Genomic DNA, 20,815 nt, shown 5'->3' with positions numbered 1-20,815 from the left:
AATGAGCATATACAAATGTTTCCTTACCATTTCATAAAGTAAAGTTTTTAGGAATCTAATGGTACATATATATTCACATTTGATGTGAAATAAATTTTTTAAAAATGGTAGTGTATAGGTAAATAGGATTGGTTTAGAGGGTGAAAAATAAAAATAATATAATATTATACCTATATGTAATATTTCAAAAAAATAAGTTATATTTACAATATTAACAAAAATATAAAAAAATATTTATCTTCTTTTCCCCCAATTTTGATTTTTATTCGACTTGTTGCTCTTTTTAGGTTGGAACTTCGATTTGATAGTTTTTCCTTTATTAACTTCCCCTGCACCTCCTTGAAATTGTCTGAAATCAACTGAGGAATAATCAAATGGCTCTATATTTCTATCACTACCATGGTTTCTTCTGTTATGAGGACTGTTTTGGATTTGATGATTGTATTTATTTTTCTTTTGTTCAGAGCTTGAATGACTTTCCTCGGATTTTCTTTTTCGACTCTTATCTTGCGTCCAATCAGGTTTATGACCATCTTTTTTCTGAAATTCTCGAGAATTTCGCTTTTTATTATTTTTATTCCTTGGATTTTTTGTCCTCTCTACTTTGACTCTGGGGTTAGAATTTGAAAATTGTGGCTCATTTTCAGATTCTTCTTCATCATCATCAGATTCTTCCCTTTGTCTTTTTCTGCTTTCTGTTATTTCCATCAAGCTTTCAGAATTTTCAGTTATAATAGAGGAAGCCTTTTCATACAATCGTTCTTCTAGTCTTTTTTCACATTCTATATCCTCCTTTGTTTTTTGTGATAATATACTGAAGTGATTACTGAGTGCTTCAATCTTTTCATCCATGGTTTTGCTTTCATTGGTTATTAAATCTAAATTTTCATATATTTTTTCATTATCCTCTTCTATTTCAATAACTTCCGAGGTGATGACCTTTATATCTCTCGTATTATTTTGGTTTGCTTGTTCTTTCAACTTCTCTTCCTTCTGTTTTTCTTCATCCGACAAGAATTTTTTAACACAGTTATACCTTTGGAAAGGAGTCAAGCTCTTGTATGATCTTGGAGGTTTTTCTAACATATCGAAATTTTTTGTAATTACAGAAAACATCGATTCAGATTTCTCCAATGGAGCTGTACTTTCAAGTATATTTCTGTGATTAAAATTTGTATCTAAAAGTAAAGGGGGAGCATTTTCCTCTGTTTTTGCTTTTTTGGACAAATCAAATGGGGAAAAAAATGGATGATCCAAATTGATTTCCTGTTTTTCTACCATAATACCTCTAGCTCTTGTATCGTCTTGTAAAATAGGCTGATCGACTGATAAATCTCTTGCTTTAAGTATTATCTGATGAAGTTCCAACAAGTTTGATCTCACCAAAGATGGGACTGGATTACAACAAGCTAAAATACCTTGCATTTCCCTAGGTAGCGTCTCTGCTATTTGAAGTAACATATGATTGGGAAGGACATAGCCTATACTTTCATCTTGATCTCTTGCTATCTGGTCTCGCCAATAGTACAACTCCTTAAATGCGTACATTTGCCTTTTATCGAACATTCTTTTACACGATCCATAATAATCCAGATGAGCATTTTCAGTAGTACGTGGCTTGAAGAATCGTCTTTTGCAAATTTCTAGGCTTCTATCATAAACAATGGATAGAAATTTATTAGTGTTATTAGACTTTTTGAAGAGTTCCATTTTCATTACTTTATAAATGTAAATAAGATAATGAGTATCTTCTCTCGCATATTTCTTCAGAGCTTCAGGTAAAGGCCTAATTCTCCAGTCGGCCATCTGAAAGTGTTTATTAGGAGTAAAATTACAAAATCTTTCTAATAAATAAGCAAGAGAAAGACTTGAATATCCCAATAATTTGGCAGCTTGGTGAGTATCGAACATATTGACAATATATAAGGATAAATCTCTTTGTAACCACAAAATATCTGAATCAGCCCCATGGAAAACTTTGAGTATACTAGGTTTGGTGAAAATTTCATTAAGCACGAACAACTTGTTTCTCAAGGTTAGAGTATCGATTAAATAATCTGTTTCACCAGTTGAGATTTGCATTAAACATGTTATTCCCAAGAACGTTCTGTATGAATGATGTTCTAAATCGATTGCAATAATTTTATATTTCCTTAAATCTTCCAAGAGTTCATGTAGTTTTTCCTCTGTATCAACTTCGATGAGTGGCGTTTCTTCCAGTGGTTTAGGAAATATTGGATCTTCACATTCAGCCAAGAGTTGTTCTTCAGGTACCTTGAATTTTTCTAATTCCAGTTCATAGGGATGTGAATATTCTTCACCTCTCTCTGTTTCTTCTAAAAATATTGCTAGAGGTTTTACAGAGTTTGGTTTTTCTTTGATTTCAGGTACCCAAGGATGATCATTACTGTTATCAATTTTATCTGTAAACAATTCTTGTGGTCGTTTAATGTCTTTAACTAACAGTTTCAAAACAGAAGAAGGATTAGCATCTTCATTTGCAGCTGCTACAAACTTAGAATTATTCACTCTATTCCATGATCCGTTAATAGATGTAGAAGACTTTTCCATTTCCTTTGAATTGAATACAAATTTCTTGATACCATTAATTTCATCTATACAATCTCCAACTCTCTCCAAAATTGTGTCAATTGATTCTACCAAGAGATCTTCTTTCATATCCAGGCTGCTAGTCTTGAAATTACCTTTGACTTCGTAGTTCTTGAGTATATTATTCATCAATGTTAATGTTCGATTTGATTCAGTTGCCATGATATTCTTGAATGGTTTTTGTAGGCTGTGGTATTCAAAATCACAGGAAGAAAATTCATTGGCACATTGTATAGCCTCTCTGATAACACTGAACCCCTCTTTAACAAACTTTTCCATATTCACAAAACCTTGTAGGCACTCACTTTCAGTCTGCTCAGTTTCATTTTCATCCATTTCGGAACAAGATTCTTCTGTACTCATTTCGAACTTGAATTATATCACTGATAGAAATTTTAACACTTATGAAGTTGTTTGCTTCATGAGAATATAACCTTACTTGATCTTACACCATAGAATATTATAAACACAGATAACAGAGTAGATTATAAACGAAATTATGCATCTTAATCAATATATTTAGTATTCTGTGATGTCAATGCTTCACATCACAGAACATTATTTATCATTTTTCTTCTAGCGTTTATCTCTGACAAAGCGATTCGAAGTCATCTGGCGCCATCTATAAACATACGTTTTTTTAGAACTTTCGTAAGTAAATGATGTCAGCAGATTTTCATGAAAATACAAGTTGACAAGAGTCATTAGTCCGATCAATTGGACTAATGACTCTTCGACTGATTTAAAAAAATTAAGAAAATATGTCAAATGGGTTTAGAAACAGCCAACGAAATAACCCTTGGATGTGAAGTCAGGATATGGAAGAAGGAATTATCGATAATTCACAGCTCAAAACTTAGTGGAATATCAGTACTTTCTAAATATGGCGTGCAGCAAAATATTTTGTACGTTAACAGAATCGACGGCAACGCTGGAAAGAAAATTTCTATTCTACCCTCAAAATCTCCGAATTATAGAATGAATTTTTCATATTTAATTTTTTTATACAACTGACAACCTTCAACCTACTAGCTCCAATAGTTTCAGAGTTCGATAACACACATCAGTAGAAAAGGGAAATATTTAATAATATCTTAATATCTTTAATATCTTAATTATTCATTATAATTAACAATAACACCATTTCCAAATTCGGCATAATTTTTTCTCCAACTTGTATTTTCATGAAAATCTGCTGACATCATTATAACTATGAGACGAGAAATAAGAAAAACCAGTATCTTGTTCCTAGAGCCGAAAAACGTATAGGACAAAGATGTTGCACTTACCTGGCACCCCGTATTCATTCCACCATTCCTAGAAAACTGAACGAAATTAAGAGTTTTTATGCGTACAAAAGAGAAATGAAAAATTGGATAATGGAAAAGGGAAGAGCTTACTTTGCTTCGCTTATCAATCCCTAGTTGATGAGGCCTGATTTCAATAAATTATTATGTAAATCCCGGTCACATGAGCGTTTAATCTTTTTATATGGAACATCCATCCTTTGAAATGTTAAGCGAATGATAGTTTAATTTAGTTATGTTAAGAGTTAGAAAAGAGAGTTTCTTTTTTTTGTGTTTATTTTTTCTGTTTGGAAATGTAATACTTTGGACGTATGGATTCTGTAATTTTTCAGTTAAAATGTAAATCACGTACAGGTTATACCTCCGTGTGGAACGTTTATACTGTATCTATTTCAGAATAAACTATATTATTATTGTTATCATTTACTTACGAAAGTTCTAAAAAAACGTATGTTTATAGATGGCGCCAGATGACTTCGAATCGCTTTGTCAGAGATAAACGCTAGAAGAAAAATGATAAATAATGTTCTGTGATGTGAAGCATTGACATCACAGAATACTAAATATATTGATTAAGATGCATAATTTCGTTTATAATCTACTCTGTTATCTGTGTTTATAATATTCTATGGTGTAAGATCAAGTAAGGTTATATTCTCATGAAGCAAACAACTTCATAAGTGTTAAAATTTCTATCAGTGATATAATTCAAGTTCGAAATGAGTACAGAAGAATCTTGTTCCGAAATGGATGAAAATGAAACTGAGCAGACTGAAAGTGAGTGCCTACAAGGTTTTGTGAATATGGAAAAGTTTGTTAAAGAGGGGTTCAGTGTTATCAGAGAGGCTATACAATGTGCCAATGAATTTTCTTCCTGTGATTTTGAATACCACAGCCTACAAAAACCATTCAAGAATATCATGGCAACTGAATCAAATCGAACATTAACATTGATGAATAATATACTCAAGAACTACGAAGTCAAAGGTAATTTCAAGACTAGCAGCCTGGATATGAAAGAAGATCTCTTGGTAGAATCAATTGACACAATTTTGGAGAGAGTTGGAGATTGTATAGATGAAATTAATGGTATCAAGAAATTTGTATTCAATTCAAAGGAAATGGAAAAGTCTTCTACATCTATTAACGGATCATGGAATAGAGTGAATAATTCTAAGTTTGTAGCAGCTGCAAATGAAGATGCTAATCCTTCTTCTGTTTTGAAACTGTTAGTTAAAGACATTAAACGACCACAAGAATTGTTTACAGATAAAATTGATAACAGTAATGATCATCCTTGGGTACCTGAAATCAAAGAAAAACCAAACTCTGTAAAACCTCTAGCAATATTTTTAGAAGAAACAGAGAGAGGTGAAGAATATTCACATCCCTATGAACTGGAATTAGAAAAATTCAAGGTACCTGAAGAACAACTCTTGGCTGAATGTGAAGATCCAATATTTCCTAAACCACTGGAAGAAACGCCACTCATCGAAGTTGATACAGAGGAAAAACTACATGAACTCTTGGAAGATTTAAGGAAATATAAAATTATTGCAATCGATTTAGAACATCATTCATACAGAACGTTCTTGGGAATAACATGTTTAATGCAAATCTCAACTGGTGAAACAGATTATTTAATCGATACTCTAACCTTGAGAAACAAGTTGTTCGTGCTTAATGAAATTTTCACCAAACCTAGTATACTCAAAGTTTTCCATGGGGCTGATTCAGATATTTTGTGGTTACAAAGAGATTTATCCTTATATATTGTCAATATGTTCGATACTCACCAAGCTGCCAAATTATTGGGATATTCAAGTCTTTCTCTTGCTTATTTATTAGAAAGATTTTGTAATTTTACTCCTAATAAACACTTTCAGATGGCCGACTGGAGAATTAGGCCTTTACCTGAAGCTCTGAAGAAATATGCGAGAGAAGATACTCATTATCTTATTTACATTTATAAAGTAATGAAAATGGAACTCTTCAAAAAGTCTAATAACACTAATAAATTTCTATCCATTGTTTATGATAGAAGCCTAGAAATTTGCAAAAGACGATTCTTCAAGCCACGTACTACTGAAAATGCTCATCTGGATTATTATGGATCGTGTAAAAGAATGTTCGATAAAAGGCAAATGTACGCATTTAAGGAGTTGTACTATTGGCGAGACCAGATAGCAAGAGATCAAGATGAAAGTATAGGCTATGTCCTTCCCAATCATATGTTACTTCAAATAGCAGAGACGCTACCTAGGGAAATGCAAGGTATTTTAGCTTGTTGTAATCCAGTCCCATCTTTGGTGAGATCAAACTTGTTGGAACTTCATCAGATAATACTTAAAGCAAGAGATTTATCAGTCGATCAGCCTATTTTACAAGACGATACAAGAGCTAGAGGTATTATGGTAGAAAAACAGGAAATCAATTTGGATCATCCATTTTTTTCTCCATTTGATTTGTCCAAAAAAGCAAAAACAGAGGAAAATGCTCCCCCTTTACTTTTAGATACAAATTTTAATCACAGAAATATACTTGAAAGTACAGCTCCATTGGAGAAATCTGAATCGATGTTTTCTGTAATTACAAAAAATTTCGATATGTTAGAAAAACCTCCAAGATCATACAAGAGCTTGACTCCTTTCCAAAGGTATAACTGTGTTAAAAAATTCTTGTCGGATGAAGAAAAACAGAAGGAAGAGAAGTTGAAAGAACAAGCAAACCAAAATAATACGAGAGATATAAAGGTCATCACCTCGGAAGTTATTGAAATAGAAGAGGATAATGAAAAAATATATGAAAATTTAGATTTAATAACCAATGAAAGCAAAACCATGGATGAAAAGATTGAAGCACTCAGTAATCACTTCAGTATATTATCACAAAAAACAAAGGAGGATATAGAATGTGAAAAAAGACTAGAAGAACGATTGTATGAAAAGGCTTCCTCTATTATAACTGAAAATTCTGAAAGCTTGATGGAAATAACAGAAAGCAGAAAAAGACAAAGGGAAGAATCTGATGATGATGAAGAAGAATCTGAAAATGAGCCACAATTTTCAAATTCTAACCCCAGAGTCAAAGTAGAGAGGACAAAAAATCCAAGGAATAAAAATAATAAAAAGCGAAATTCTCGAGAATTTCAGAAAAAAGATGGTCATAAACCTGATTGGACGCAAGATAAGAGTCGAAAAAGAAAATCCGAGGAAAGTCATTCAAGCTCTGAACAAAAGAAAAATAAATACAATCATCAAATCCAAAACAGTCCTCATAACAGAAGAAACCATGGTAGTGATAGAAATATAGAGCCATTTGATTATTCCTCAGTTGATTTCAGACAATTTCAAGGAGGTGCAGGGGAAGTTAATAAAGGAAAAACTATCAAATCGAAGTTCCAACCTAAAAAGAGCAACAAGTCGAATAAAAATCAAAATTGGGGGAAAAGAAGATAAATATTTTTTTATATTTTTTGTTAATATTGTAAATATAACTTATTTTTTTGAAATATTACATATAGGTATAATATTATATTATTTTTATTTTTCACCCTCTAAACCAATCCTATTTACCTATACACTACGATTTTTAAGAAATTTATTTCACATCAAAAGTGAATATATACCATTAGATTCCTAAAAACTTTACTTTATGAAATGGTAAGGAAACATTTGTATATGCTCATTCTTTTGTGTTCAATAATAAATAAATTGAACAGTTTTTGTTTCGAAGTTCGTAAGATAGAAAAATTGATTTGAAAAATAGAGCTCATAAAATGATTCCAACTAAATGTTGGAAACTACTAAATAGAATTATTATATAAATTCATGATAAATAGAAGAGGATTCCTATTGCTTGAAAAAATGATTTGATTCAAAACCAGTGTATCGTTGATTAAAATTTACAGTTTTAATTCAGAATTTTTAACCTTAAAAATCGAAATCTTAGATTCCTTGTCAATTCAAAAATATTGATGACGAATAATAAATAGCAGGTTGATAGGTAATCACGCTTTATTAGATTCATCTACTGATATCAATTTGGTTATCTAAAAGTTGAAAACTGCTTATCATTCTCAGGAAAATAACAGTAGTATTCAGCATGTCGATTTCTGCTAATATACCTTTAGTTGGGGCAATTCTTCTGCCAAATTTAGGTGGTTTTGCTGGTGGATTCATCACAAGGAATAATTTGAGACCTTGGTATGAAAATTTGAAAAAACCTGACATGAGGCCCCCCAATTGGGCTTTTGGACCTGTATGGACTTCCATATATTCTAGTATAGGATACGCCTCATATCTTGTTTACAAGGAAGGAGGTGGTTTTGGAGGTAATTTCACACAAATATTGATGATTACTTAGCTATAATGTTCAAATTGAATAATTCTTTCCACTGATAAAAATTGTTTTAGGCCCTGCAAAATTGCCACTGATACTATATGGAACAAATCTTTTGGCAAACTGGGCTTGGACGCCGATTTTCTTTGGAGCTAAACAATTAAATCTGGTATGTGAGTTCAATCAAGGCTATCTTGATTACCTCATTAAATTACAAGAAATTTAGTAGACAATTCTTCTGTTGGCTTCCAACTGATATTTCAGGAGTTGCCGATAAGTGAATTCTTGTGAACTAATCCCTGTAAATACTTGATTACTTCAAAATAACTTTGAATATTTGATAACGTTGTTATTTCCACGTACATGCATATTCTCCTAAGCCTCCGTTAGATCTCTCAAAAACTTGTAAACGTTAGAACTGATATTGATATAACAATATTTAACATCAACACAGAAACTTATTATTGAAGTAGATGCATAATTCAATTAAGGAGTAAGAGAATTAAAATTTAAAGAGTGTAAAAATTGTTGGATACCAAAATTATTTGAAAGTTGTTTGATATCCGACTATATTGTATTCACTTGCTTATATCCAGTAATACTAATAAGATTAGAGCATAACTTTCATTTTAAATATGTAAGGAAATGGTTCATCCAGATAAAAAATTCTCAATGATTGTTGAAAAGACAAGGGTAAAACATACAAAAAAAACTCAACATAATTAAACTTTGAGGTGTTAGTTTTCAATTTCCATCCTCGAAACAAACTACATGTATCAAATGAATATTTAATTCGGAACTTTGATTTTCCAGAAACATAATCTGTATTTTTTTTCAGGCTTTATATGAAATCAATCTAATTACGGCTACAGCAGTAGCAACAGGATACATGTTCTACCAAATTAAACCTCTAGCTGGTTATCTCTTTATTCCTTACGTAGCTTGGTTGGGTATTGCTACATGGTTGAATTACAGTATAGCTAGAGATAATCCATCTTCTGTAACTATTACAGAACTTGATAAAGACGAATAAATTCAGTATTCATGTATTGGAACGTGGATTTATTTATTTTCTTTTAAGAAGTAATTTTATATATTTGGTGAAAAATATTGTCAAACATCATTAAACTTTTATCTTTATCTGTTGAAGCTTGTTTTATTAAATATATACCCTGAGTGATTTCAAATAATCTAATAAGAATGAGATTCGTCAAAATTGCTCATTTCAAAAAACGTACTTAGTTAAGCACAAAGACCTATCCTCATGATCATTTTAATCTTAAGTAATGTTCATTCACTACTTTTAAAGTTTCCATCCAAATCATTAATAACTACTTTTTTTCAATGAAAAGTTTGATTTCATGACTTGCATAAAATTTGCAAGTATAAGTTCTTCGAATTTGTTAGTCCTATTTAATAAAAAAATTAAGAACTTTAATTCTACATTATTCTTCATTAACTGGTAGCTGATACGAATCGTATATTTTTGCGGCTAAATAATAGTATTTTTAAAAGACTCACAGTAATCAATGATCATCAACTGATACTTTATATAAAATATGTCATTAAACCATGTAGTTTTACTTTAGCCAATATAAATTAAACAATTACCTCACAAGGTAAAAAAATATTAAAATTACAAACTTCACACAGGTTATAAAAACATGAGATTTAGGCAAATCAAAGACAGATTAAGAATAAATGTTATATTTCCTCAGAAATACACTCTATACAGTCCTAATTTTAATAACAAAAGGGGTTTCCATCTGTATATTCAGTTAAATCGCGGTACAACACATTAATGTTAATATTAATATTTCGCGAGAAGTTCTTCAAATTAAAATTGAAGACAAAGAAAACTTATCCACCTAATAAAACAAGTTGACTAGTTTTCTTTTGGCTTTTCTTCTACTTCTTTCTTGGCCACTTCAGCTTTGGATGCTTCATCAAAGTTTTCTACAAGTTCTGGCACATCTTCTTCCTCTTCGGGGGAGATCTTTCCTACATTAGCAGCAACTGCACCAGAGGTTGCTAATCTTTTGAGCTGATTGAATCTTTCAGGGCCCAACTGACTGAGAATACCTGGGAGCATTTCGGTAATTTGTTTATTTTCTCCATGTCCAGTAATTGCAAATGTGTTAGCAGCTAATGATGCTTGGACTTTCGGATTGTTGAAATGAATAACTGTTCCATCTTCTTTGATCATATTCACCTCTTCAATTCCAGGAATGGTATTCACTGATAACTTCTTAAGGGATGATTGCAACTTTTTATCGTCAGTAGCCTGGTTGGGGCGAACAACCTTCTTCTTACGCCTTGGTGTACCTTTTCCACCAATTCTCACTTGAGATGGCTTATTTTTCAATTTATCGGTATTCATGTTTACTAATAGGTTAATTCGAGAGTACTTAACTTAATTCGAACTTATGTGTTATTAGTACAACTAAATTCACTTACTGAGCACACGATCTATATGAACATGTGCTTATCTTTAGCCGGTGCGGTAGGAAAGAAAATGGATGACTTTGACTTCCTTCTGCGCGAAAATTCTAACAGATGACACGGCGCTAAATTTAAAAAGTCTACTACTCTATGAACCTCAGAGCAATAAAAAACTACATGGATATGCGCTGCTTTCTGTGAAGCGAAATATTGTTTAACTTTGTTTTTTCGATTTATTTGTCATCATAATTTGTTGCATTATATGTATTAAATAAAATTAAAATGATATATTTCGAAAAAAAAATTATATGCACGTAGAACGGGTGTTTTCCAACCATTTGATAGTCTTTTTTGCATAGAGAGCCTTCTTTCTTGCTTCGAGGGTCATTAATTTCTTCAAATTTTTATATATTTCTTCATATACATTTTCTTGAGTGAGTTCTTCTGAAACATTTTCGATTTCGGCGTGCTCGCAAAATTGGTCGACACTGACTTCATTTTCTACAACCTTGATCGGGATTTTTGTTAATTCATTAGGAATGTTTGAGAAATGTTTTCAGTAAATTAAGAATACTTATGGTCAAAGATAGTTAATATAACAAAATGTTACTGGGGACTGAAATAACTTTTTCTAATCTACTTAAAGGGAAATAATTCTAAACAGTTAGAAATCTGACTTTTATCATATCTGAGATATTTAAAATTGCTGGTTAAAATTACTAATTAGAATTTTCAAAATTAGGTCCATATGTTCATTTAAGTTATACGACTGTCAAATTGCTTTGTGAATATGAACTACTGGCTACTCTATGCTTGGACCATTGGCGTGTAATAGTTTGTCATCCTCTTCCATTCCTTTTTACTTAAAAATTTTATAATAAGAATTGTATACTTACGAAATCATTCAATTCATCCAAATTTGGAACTGAAGCAGAATACTTTTCTTTGCAGAATTCGTCAAATTCTTCCTTTACGTCATTTTTGATTTGTTGCCTCATTGACAAAGCGATCTTAAACTCTGCTTGTAAATTCAAAACTACTTCTTGCTGAGTTGAAACATCTGCTTCGGCTTTCTTGAGGTTTTCATGGCATCTTTCCTCCAGTTCAGATTTTATAACATTGCCTTCGGCATCTCTTTCCCGTTTTCTAGAGAACTGCGCCACTAATTTCGTCTTTGAAAAAATATTAAAAAAATATATATTATTAAAAATACGTTAGATGATTTTTCTTTTGCAAGGTCCTTGAGAAATGTATTTGGAAATAGCAGTAAATTTATAAGACCCGGTATTATGATATTTTAAAGAGCCCAATTCATTTAAGTTTTCAGTTTAGCAGGGGACATATTTGTGTGTCCCAACGTTACTCAGATTGCTCTTGTGTGCATATTTGTTTAATGCGATACAACGCAATCGTTAAATTCAATAATCTGATTAGAATAGGTGGGTTTGAATTGAAATATCCTAGTGTGCAGAAAAAAAAAATTTTGGCAATTTAATTGTTTTTATGAGGATATCCGCGTGGCAACATTTAAGCATCATATATTTATTCTGAAAATAATCACATAACCATCGCTTGCACAGCAAATAACTATTGATTAGGTACTTAATTGACTATTATTCGACATCTTACCTGTACCACTTCATTTTTTCTGAGATCTAATATTTCGAAATAAGAGTCTAATTTTTTCAGTTCCTTCAGATAACTTTGGTACACGTTTTTAGCTTCGTTCTCATATTTTTTGAATGTATCTAGTAGAGTTTTGTAGGCGGTTTTGGGAGAAAGAACGTATTCTTTGAGCACCTCCATGTGTTCAGGAATAACTTCTGGCAGAATCAAATTCGCTGCGCTGAGCAAAGAACTATTTTGTTGATATTCGCCAACTCCCTTTTTAGAAGTTTTTTCTGTTGAGCCTACGGAATCTGCATATCCTCCACCTTTTTTCTTGCCCACGGTTGAAGAACGCTTAATGCCATTCAAGCTACTGGTACTTATTTTTCCCTTTCTGTTGATAGCCACTTTGTCTTCTGAAAAATCACAACTAACAATGAAATATTTACCATCTTTGTCAATGGTGAAAATTCAAGTAAGATATACGGAATATATGTTTTATTCAAATAGAAAATGGAAGTAGTTTTCACCTGCAAAGTGAGTGTTCTGATATTTACCTGATGAGTCTTTTTTAGATTTGGTGTGAGATGATGATTTCTTCATCAGGCCTTTGGTAGAATCTTTTACACTAGTTTGTTGGGATATATTGGACGGGGTTATTCCAAGATCCGACGTTTTAGACGATTGCTTAGACCTTACTTTTATAGATGGCTGAAGAAATAGAACGAGTAGAAGTTGGGATTACATATTCTTCACTTTTTTTTTACCTGATGAATACTTGACCTCGTCTCCAGTCTATCTAGTTTTGATTCTGTTTTATCCAAAGATTCACCCTTGAAGAGCATCATATTCTCCTCATATATCATAATATTCTCCTTCATTATTTTCAAGATAGTGTAGATATCCCCCAGTTTCAGTAGATGAGACTAATTGGTACAGAGAGGTTTAACATAAAAATAGAATATCAACATTTTCTTACCCCTTCAATTCGGTTATGTACAAAATCTTCAATCATCCTTTTGATATGAGCAAATCTTTCAGGACACAATCCTTTTGGTTCTTGATTTTGAAGCATTTGAGTTATCATATTCTCCTTGTGTAGATTCGCCAGTTGTTCCTGGAAATAATAAAATACTCTTTGAGTTACGATTCCAATAAATAAATCGATGAGTGAAACATACAATTCACAAATATATAAAAAAAAATTGTGCAATTTGGAATTAACTGTTCCTACGCCTCTGTGTTATATGGCTTTCAGTAATAATTATTGATAAGAAGAACTGGATTATTCTATGTTATTTTACCATTACGATAATCTGTGCTAAAACTCTATGTTTATTTACTTTTTGAGGTTACGTTTGTATCGCTTGTTTTGATTTGATTTGAATAATACTAGAAATAAATATTAGTCTTCCAAATTATTGTTACAACTAGAAATTTTATTCTTTGTTAAATACTGTGTAGTGAATAGTGTTAGTGATATTTGAAAAAACATGGAATTTTCATACTGATGTGTAAATATTTCATTTGCTGGAGAAGAGTACAATAAATCAAATATGTCTTCCAATAAACCAGAATTTGTATTAGAGTCTGTTGGTATTAACGGGCCAAATTATTTGAAACATGCTCTGACTAATTGTACTGATCCATTGAAAGCAATTGAGCAGTTCCAAGTAACAAATGGAATATTATTACCATCTTTGAGACCGATGCTTCCATTACTTGACCTTCATGGTGTTCGAAGATTAGATTTTCATATGTCAGTAGTAGAAGAATTGAGAGAAAAAATGGTGTCCCATATCAATGAAATTGGTAAGATGGAAGGTGAAAAAAGAGATCAAAAATTGAAAGAGCTTCTGGTTAAAACATTCCCTGTGATTAAAGTAAAAGCACTTAGACCTATAGTGATGGCAATTCTGAAAAATACACCTCAAATTGAAGATCAATACTTGAAAGTTCTAGTTAGAGACAGGGATTTGTATAATGATGCGGACACTGAGGTAAAACGACAAATATGGAAAGACAACCAATCATTATTTGGAGATGAAGTTTCACCATTGTTCAGCCAGTATATCAGTGAAAAAGAAAGTATCTTATTTGATCATTCCAATACAAGTGTCTTGTTTTTTGGGCCTACTCCAAAAAATAGACGTCAAGGAGAGGTAGTTCAGAAATTGGCGCATATGATTGGTAACAGTGTTAAGCTGTACGATATGGTGTTGCAGTTTCTTAGGACATTATTTTTAAGGACCAGAAATGTTCATTATTGCACATTGAGAGCAGAATTGCTTATGGCTTTACACGATATGGATATTCAAGAAATTGTAAAGGTTGATCCTTGCCATAAGTTCACATGGTGTTTAGATGCCTGTGTTCGTGAAAAAGCTATTGACACTAAGCGCTCTAAAGAGCTTCAAGGGTTCATGGATAATGTCAAAAGAGGCCAGGAACAAGTCTTGGGTGATTTATCGATGACTCTGTGTGATCCTTATGCTGTTAATTTCTTAGCAACTACTGCCATCAAGATTTTTCAACATTTGATACACATTGAAGGTTTGCCAAGGGATAACCCTGTTTTGATATTAATTCTTAGAATGTTATCTCTCGGGTTAAGTGCTTGGCAGATGATTGACTCACAAGAATTCAAGGAACCAAAATTGGATTTACAAATTATCACCAAATTTGTACCTGCACTTATGTCATTGATGGTTGATGATCAAGTTAGAAATTTATCCAGTAAATTACCCCCAGACGAACGTGAAGCTGCTATTACTGTTATCGAGCATTCTGGACCTCTACCTGATGCTGTTGAGGCATATCTGCAAGATAGTTCTGTTGCCAGCATTCTTGCAATGTATTACACTCTACATGTTGCAAAAAGTAAAGATAGGGTTGCATTGCTTCGTATTTTACAAGTATTAGCAAATTGCAAAGACGATAAAGCTTTTGATGATCCATTTCTTCATTCTTTAGTTTCACTCTTGATACACAATATGGAAGAATTCCAAGCAGAAGATTTCTGCACTGCATTGTTCGATGAATTTTTTTTTGCTGGTTTGTCAAAAGACAACGTAAACAGACATGTATTGAAATTAATGTGGTACATTCATCATAAATTGCCAGTGAACAGATTGGATACACTATTGAAAGCTTTACAACCCACTCATCAGCATAGTGAAAAAGTCCATTCACTTTTCAAGCTGCTGAAAGAGAAGATAACAACAACAGAAGAGCCCCCTCCTCAGGAAATGGATATCGATTTGAATTCTCCACTAATGAGCGTTCCAACCCCTGCCCCATATCATAATACGTAAAAATTGCTGAAAGGGGTTTTATCATAATTTGAAGCAAAATTAGATTTATTGTAGATATCAGTGTATATGAATTTTTTTATATTGTAACTCAATGTAACAAACCGCATGGAAATGTGTTATGGACCATTAAAAAGCTATATTATATCAGTTTTGAATGTTCGAATTTTATCGTTACCTACCTCCAATAGTGCTATTTTCATCAAATCGTTTTCTTTTAGAATTATCGTACCAAATTCCGGTTTCATTGATGTGAATATTTGCCCAAATTTCAATAATGAGATGGAGATATCGTGATCTTCTTTTGACGTCTTTAAATGACCAATAAACCTAAGTAAAGGAATCATTGGACTCGTTTTGATCAATTAATTTACATAAAAGGAATGCTCACCTCAATAAACTGCTTCTGTTGAAAGTATCACCTAAATATTGTAAAAGAATGTTAGTTCTCTTTTTCACACGAGCTAGCTCAGGGTCGTTACTACATGAGAGCAAAATGAAATGCTCCATAAAACTTTTTGTACAGTTTGCACTTCCGACTTGCAAGTAGTTTTTATATGTACTGGATTTATCTCCAAAACTATCATTTCCTGCTAAATCTATGACATGCAACTATAAACCAAAAATAAGTAGTTATTGTGGTAAAAAATATTATTACTTTAAATATTTAGTGTTAATCCAGAAGTTCTAAAATGTGATAAAATTTATAGTAAAAAAAAACAAGGTTTTAGGATTACTACATTGCCAAAATGTTTGGAAAATATTTTGTTTCTTCAATCTGTTCAATATGGTTGTGAAAAGAGTTTATTCATAATAAAATGAATAACAGAAATTCATTTGAACAAAAAGAGAAATGATTTTTAATAACAATCTCTTGGCCATTCTTCAACTTTCAAACCAATCGAGTATACAGGATGTTCCTAAATTGGAGGTACAAATGAAAATTAGAGATTCCTCCGATAATTTTAAGAAAAATAGTACCATAAATTTAGGTACGCAAACGCTCTCTTTTGAAATACAGGGTGTTAATGTTGAATTTTTTAAAGTTTTTTTTCTCATAACACCTTCCCTTCGCATAAATTTAATTGAAATTTGGCATAAATATTCCGATTAATAGTTTACATAACGCGATATGAATATTTCGATTCGATTCGATTGCAGGATTAATTTTTTGGAACAGCGGCCTTTTTTACACTAGAACTTTTGTTTGGTAGACCACTGGTCATTTGAAAAAATGTGAAAAGGAACTTTGATTCAGTACTAAATTTTTGGTCTTGTAGTTTTGTCGTATCTGCTACTGATTTAAAAAAAAAATTGAAACAATTCTCTCGAAATACTCTGGAAAATCCAAATTATCTTAAATTTGCATTAGCAATCGTAAAGATTCAATAACTGGTATAATAATCACAAAAGAGTAGGACTACTCAAGAAACACCCTGTATCTTGAAAATATGCATTGGCGGGCTCATATTAATTAATTCTTTTTCCAAAACAATTCAAGGAATCTCTCATTTTCGTTTGTACCTCCAATTTAGGAACATGCTGTATATCCCTTAAACCTGCGAATGAGGTGCTGAATATCTGTTGAAAATCTGTGCAAATGTCCGGATTTTTTTGTCTAGGAGTGTATTTGCAATTTCTCTGACTTCATACATTAATAATGCAAAATGTAAATAATATTAACAATTGCTGATGTTGATCCTTTACCTTCGATTTGAATTCATAAGGTTCGCTAAAATTCATATTCCTTATCGTAAACTCAAAAGTAAGTACAGAACTACCAGTATGAGAAGGGTGATTTGTATCGGGGGTATATTCTTTCCTTCCTTCGGCTAAAAATGGAATTGTATTTTTCATTTTAGAATAACATAATTTTTTTAATTCAATTCCCACCCATGAAAATATGTTGAAGGGTTTGCAATTCGCTTCTGACTTCTAATTTACACACAAACTTATGGACATTGTTTTTATCTACTGGAGCGGGATATGGTCTCAGAAGATCCCGAGATTGAAAAGATGAGAGTATTTCAATGTATGAAATGTGAATGGTCATTTCAAGATTTTTCGGAAGTTTTTCTTTCATGATAAATATATTTTCGATTATTCTTGGTACTAAGCCTCTGTCCTAGAAGCATTTTTCATAAGAAATGATTCAACCTAAAATGAGGAAAATCGATACCTGATAAAAGCAGTGCAATCCATTAATTGTCAAACTTTTACCACTTCCTGTTTGTCCAAAGGCTGCGATTATTGCATTTTGACCTTCAAAAACACTGTTTGGAGAATGTGTGTTAATCATGACCTTGTAAGTATATTCTACTGTAATTTCATTCACCTTTCAATGACTCCATTCATAACAATAGAGTGAATATGTTCTTGATGCCTATTATAAAAGAATCCATCAGTTTCAAATTGCTTGAATATTCCTTCTTCAGCTCCTTCCTTGATTTTCGGACCAACATGATGTAACAGAATTGTTTTTTCATCTGTTAATAGTCGGAAATTTTGCCAGTCCGGATTTTCAGAAGGATAAATTCTATAAAAAACTTTGGCATCTCCTAAAACCTCTCTAAATTTTTTCATATTAAAATGGTTTTTACTCTATTTGATAATATTTGAATGAGATGTTCAATTATTCACTGACATAATTCAAAAAAATGACAAAAAATCATGGAAAGTTCTATGTAAAATGTAATAACAACACATGGAAATCAACTGAATAGGAAGGGGAAATTATTAAACTTCAACTTTTAAACGTTTGCTCTATTGAAACAAATTTTTCTACAATTTGATGGAAAGAATAAAATAAATATCCTAAACATACTTATCTACATTTTTGATGATGAATTATAAAAAAAATTGTAAAAAGACTGTTTATTTTCTGAACTCAACAAAACCACTGGTACAGGTGGAATTAAATAATTTATGATAAATTATTTACTACTTTGTTTACTACACTTAGTCTACAGACATTTCTCAGCGGCTGTTACAGTGGCATTTAAGTCTTTCTCACAATTGGAGTAAGCCATACCAACACCAAATCCAGAACCCATAAGGAGTGGCCACCTTTTCTTTTTGAAAAATAGTAGTGAGAAGAGTCCTCCTATTAGCAAACCAGATGCTGAAAAATAATTATAGGAAAGATTGCCCAATCAGTACAAAAAAATGTTCATGGTAATTGTATTGTAAAACATAGAAATGTTTGTTTCTACCTTCAAAATGAATATAGTATATATAATGTGAAAATAGTATATATAACTTGAGTTAACCTGTTTTACCTATGACATAACACACATCGAGTACTTACAGAACTTTAATATTCCATCTGTTATACACCTATCCCATTTCTTGCCAATCTCATCCTCAACATAAATTGGAATGCCCATTTTGTAAAAATTGCAGTATGAATCCCACTTTTCTGAAATTTTTCGTTTTTCAATTAGTGATATCTTATAATTATAAAAAATATATGTGTATTTACCTGAAACCCTTTTCCTATATCCAGTATTTAAAAATGATCAATATTATTAAATGAGTTATATTATTGAAGTAATGTCTACCATTTATTCAGAAATTTTGATGGAAAAATTTGCCATTATGACGTTGAGTCGATGACATTCTTCGAGATATGTCAGGTTATGTTTGACGATTTCGAACAAAAAAAGAAAACTGTTTGTAACGTCCAGAGAACTACAATAGATGGCACTTACTTGGGCTAGTAATCCTCGTATTGATAATATCTTGTTTCTCTTCAAATAACGATAATATACTATATTATCATTGTGAGTCACATTATATTTACTCCACATTAAATATAGTCACACCTATAAATAAATTTTTACTGCAAATTAAAAAAATATTTCTATCTGAAGAATGCCGAACCTCAGAGAATCTGAAATACGTTTAAAGTTTTGTACCAATAATCATTCAGGATCTTTTCATTTCAAATTATAATGCCTCATTTTTTTTATATGTTTATTTGTTTGAGTACTTGAGCTTACTTTCCTACTACAGAATCAAGAATGGTATACGCTTAATTCTAACATTCCTTTAGGTAAAATAAATTGTAAATATCTATCTTATATGATATTCATTGGGCCTAGAGTGGGTTATAATTGAATATAACATAATTTCATAACTTCTCAACTGTGAGATGCAATTCAATTAATTAGTATATCTATAGTTGAATTAATATTATAAAGGAGCACCTCAACATGAACTAATTCAAACCAGATTCACATCTCATTGCATTACTTGGAACTTTCAACAATTTTAAAGCAATTGCATGATATCTCAAATAAAAATAAATCCAAAAAACTCAATATTAGATTCCACTGATTAGAAATTCCTTTCAACGTCTTTTCTTTTTTTCCTGTTTACGAGTTCTATGAATAGGCCTTCTAGGACTATTGAGTGGAGTTTCTTGCTCTGAACTTTCATCATCAGAGTCACCCTAGAAAAGTGAATTATTGAAAATTATTATTATTACTATTAATTTAATTAATTAATTTAATTGTTGTCTTGATATTGATGATGGACTATATGTTAGATAGTTATTTGGGCTGTTTCCATCATCTGTGCGGTTGGATGTTTCCGACGTTTCGGCAAGCATTCGCCTGCCCTGAGGACGGCAGGCGAATGCTTGCCGAAACGTCGGAAACATCCAACCGCACAGATGATGGAAACAGCCCAAATAACTATCTAACAAACATTAATTTAATAATATTAATCTGAGTACCCACTTTATTGAGCCAAGAATCATCAGGTGAATCAGGCATGAAAACGCAAGCCAAGAGACAAAATAATTGGAAAAGTGCTCCTAAATACAGTCCATATCGTACAAGTGTAACAGTCATATCCTCTACACCTAAATTAATAGCAGCATTCATGTTGAGATCAAAAATTCAATTTGTTTACATAAAAAATACTAGTCAATTAAAAGCATAGAACTGATCATAGACCTAATATCAATTGTTATTAGGTCTATGGAACTGATACATAATTTCCTGAAACCATTGATAAAACTCTGATAAGATCTATGCGTAGATGCACAGAGCTTATCTGTGAAATTATAAAAGATTACAAAAAAAATTACTAATCCTAGTATTTTATTTCAATGTTAGGAGAAGTTTTCAACTCTTTATTTTTTGTTGAACTAATTCCATCTCAAATTTAGAAAATACAATCGTAAAATAT

The 20,815-nt window shown here is 31.6% G+C and overlaps 7 protein-coding genes across 10 annotated transcripts; 3 read left to right on the top strand and 4 right to left on the bottom strand.

Annotated features, from left to right (window-relative positions):
- Positions 1-222: 222 nt before the first annotated feature.
- On the bottom strand, positions 223-3,074 carry LOC123679686 (exosome component 10-like). The gene has a single exon (XM_045617091.1). It carries the CDS (start codon positions 2,971-2,973, stop codon positions 235-237), a length of 2,739 nt encoding a protein of 912 aa, XP_045473047.1. The 5' UTR covers positions 2,974-3,074; the 3' UTR covers positions 223-234.
- Positions 3,075-4,530: 1,456 nt separating this feature from the next.
- Positions 4,531-7,451, top strand: LOC123679687 (exosome component 10-like). Its single transcript, XM_045617092.1, has one exon. It carries the CDS (start codon positions 4,637-4,639, stop codon positions 7,373-7,375), a length of 2,739 nt encoding a protein of 912 aa, XP_045473048.1. The 5' UTR covers positions 4,531-4,636; the 3' UTR covers positions 7,376-7,451.
- A 105-nt stretch (positions 7,452-7,556) lies between these two features.
- On the top strand, positions 7,557-9,404 carry LOC123679690 (translocator protein). Of its 2 annotated transcripts, none has more exons than XM_045617098.1 (4): positions 7,557-7,579; positions 8,000-8,250; positions 8,333-8,427; positions 9,097-9,404. In XM_045617098.1, exons 1-4 carry the CDS (start codon positions 7,572-7,574, stop codon positions 9,289-9,291), a joined length of 549 nt encoding a protein of 182 aa, XP_045473054.1. In that variant the 5' UTR covers positions 7,557-7,571; the 3' UTR covers positions 9,292-9,404. The 2 variants fall into 2 exon arrangements, with proteins under 2 accessions (XP_045473054.1, XP_045473055.1); XM_045617099.1 differs by lacking the exon at positions 7,557-7,579 and adding an exon at positions 7,767-7,922.
- Positions 9,405-9,949: 545 nt separating this feature from the next.
- On the bottom strand, positions 9,950-10,793 carry LOC123679691 (transcription factor BTF3 homolog 4-like). The gene has a single exon (XM_045617100.1). The coding sequence runs from the start codon at positions 10,636-10,638 to the stop codon at positions 10,144-10,146; it is 495 nt and encodes a 164-aa protein (XP_045473056.1). The 5' UTR covers positions 10,639-10,793; the 3' UTR covers positions 9,950-10,143.
- A 120-nt stretch (positions 10,794-10,913) lies between these two features.
- On the bottom strand, positions 10,914-18,280 carry LOC123679688 (kinesin-like protein KIF9). Of its 3 annotated transcripts, none has more exons than XM_045617093.1 (12): positions 17,955-18,280; positions 17,799-17,892; positions 17,513-17,744; positions 17,327-17,451; positions 16,011-16,231; positions 15,802-15,949; positions 13,288-13,425; positions 13,076-13,234; positions 12,866-13,019; positions 12,330-12,724; positions 11,597-11,872; positions 10,914-11,208 (listed from the first exon to the last, which is right to left on the bottom strand). In XM_045617093.1, the coding sequence occupies exons 1-12, from the start codon at positions 18,200-18,202 to the stop codon at positions 11,005-11,007; spliced, it is 2,394 nt and encodes a 797-aa protein (XP_045473049.1). In that variant the 5' UTR covers positions 18,203-18,280; the 3' UTR covers positions 10,914-11,004. The 3 variants fall into 3 exon arrangements, with proteins under 3 accessions (XP_045473049.1, XP_045473050.1, XP_045473051.1); XM_045617094.1 differs by having other exon boundaries at positions 17,799-17,881; positions 17,955-18,113; XM_045617095.1 differs by lacking the exon at positions 17,955-18,280 and having other exon boundaries at positions 17,513-17,776; positions 17,840-17,880.
- Positions 13,653-15,769, top strand: LOC123679689 (negative elongation factor B). The gene has a single exon (XM_045617096.1). It carries the CDS (start codon positions 13,865-13,867, stop codon positions 15,620-15,622), a length of 1,758 nt encoding a protein of 585 aa, XP_045473052.1. The 5' UTR covers positions 13,653-13,864; the 3' UTR covers positions 15,623-15,769.
- Positions 18,281-19,009: 729 nt separating the features above from the next.
- Positions 19,010-20,568, bottom strand: LOC123679685 (protein anon-73B1). Its single transcript, XM_045617090.1, has 2 exons — positions 20,362-20,568; positions 19,010-20,072 (listed from the first exon to the last, which is right to left on the bottom strand). Exons 1-2 carry the CDS (start codon positions 20,506-20,508, stop codon positions 19,971-19,973), a joined length of 249 nt encoding a protein of 82 aa, XP_045473046.1. The 5' UTR covers positions 20,509-20,568; the 3' UTR covers positions 19,010-19,970.
- Between the last annotated feature and the right edge of the window lie 247 nt (positions 20,569-20,815).

Source organism: Harmonia axyridis, chromosome 5 (genome assembly GCF_914767665.1).
Source record: "Harmonia axyridis chromosome 5, icHarAxyr1.1, whole genome shotgun sequence".
NCBI classification, from domain to species: Eukaryota; Metazoa; Arthropoda; class Insecta; order Coleoptera; family Coccinellidae; genus Harmonia; species Harmonia axyridis.
This window is presented reverse-complemented; position numbering and strand designations above follow the sequence as displayed.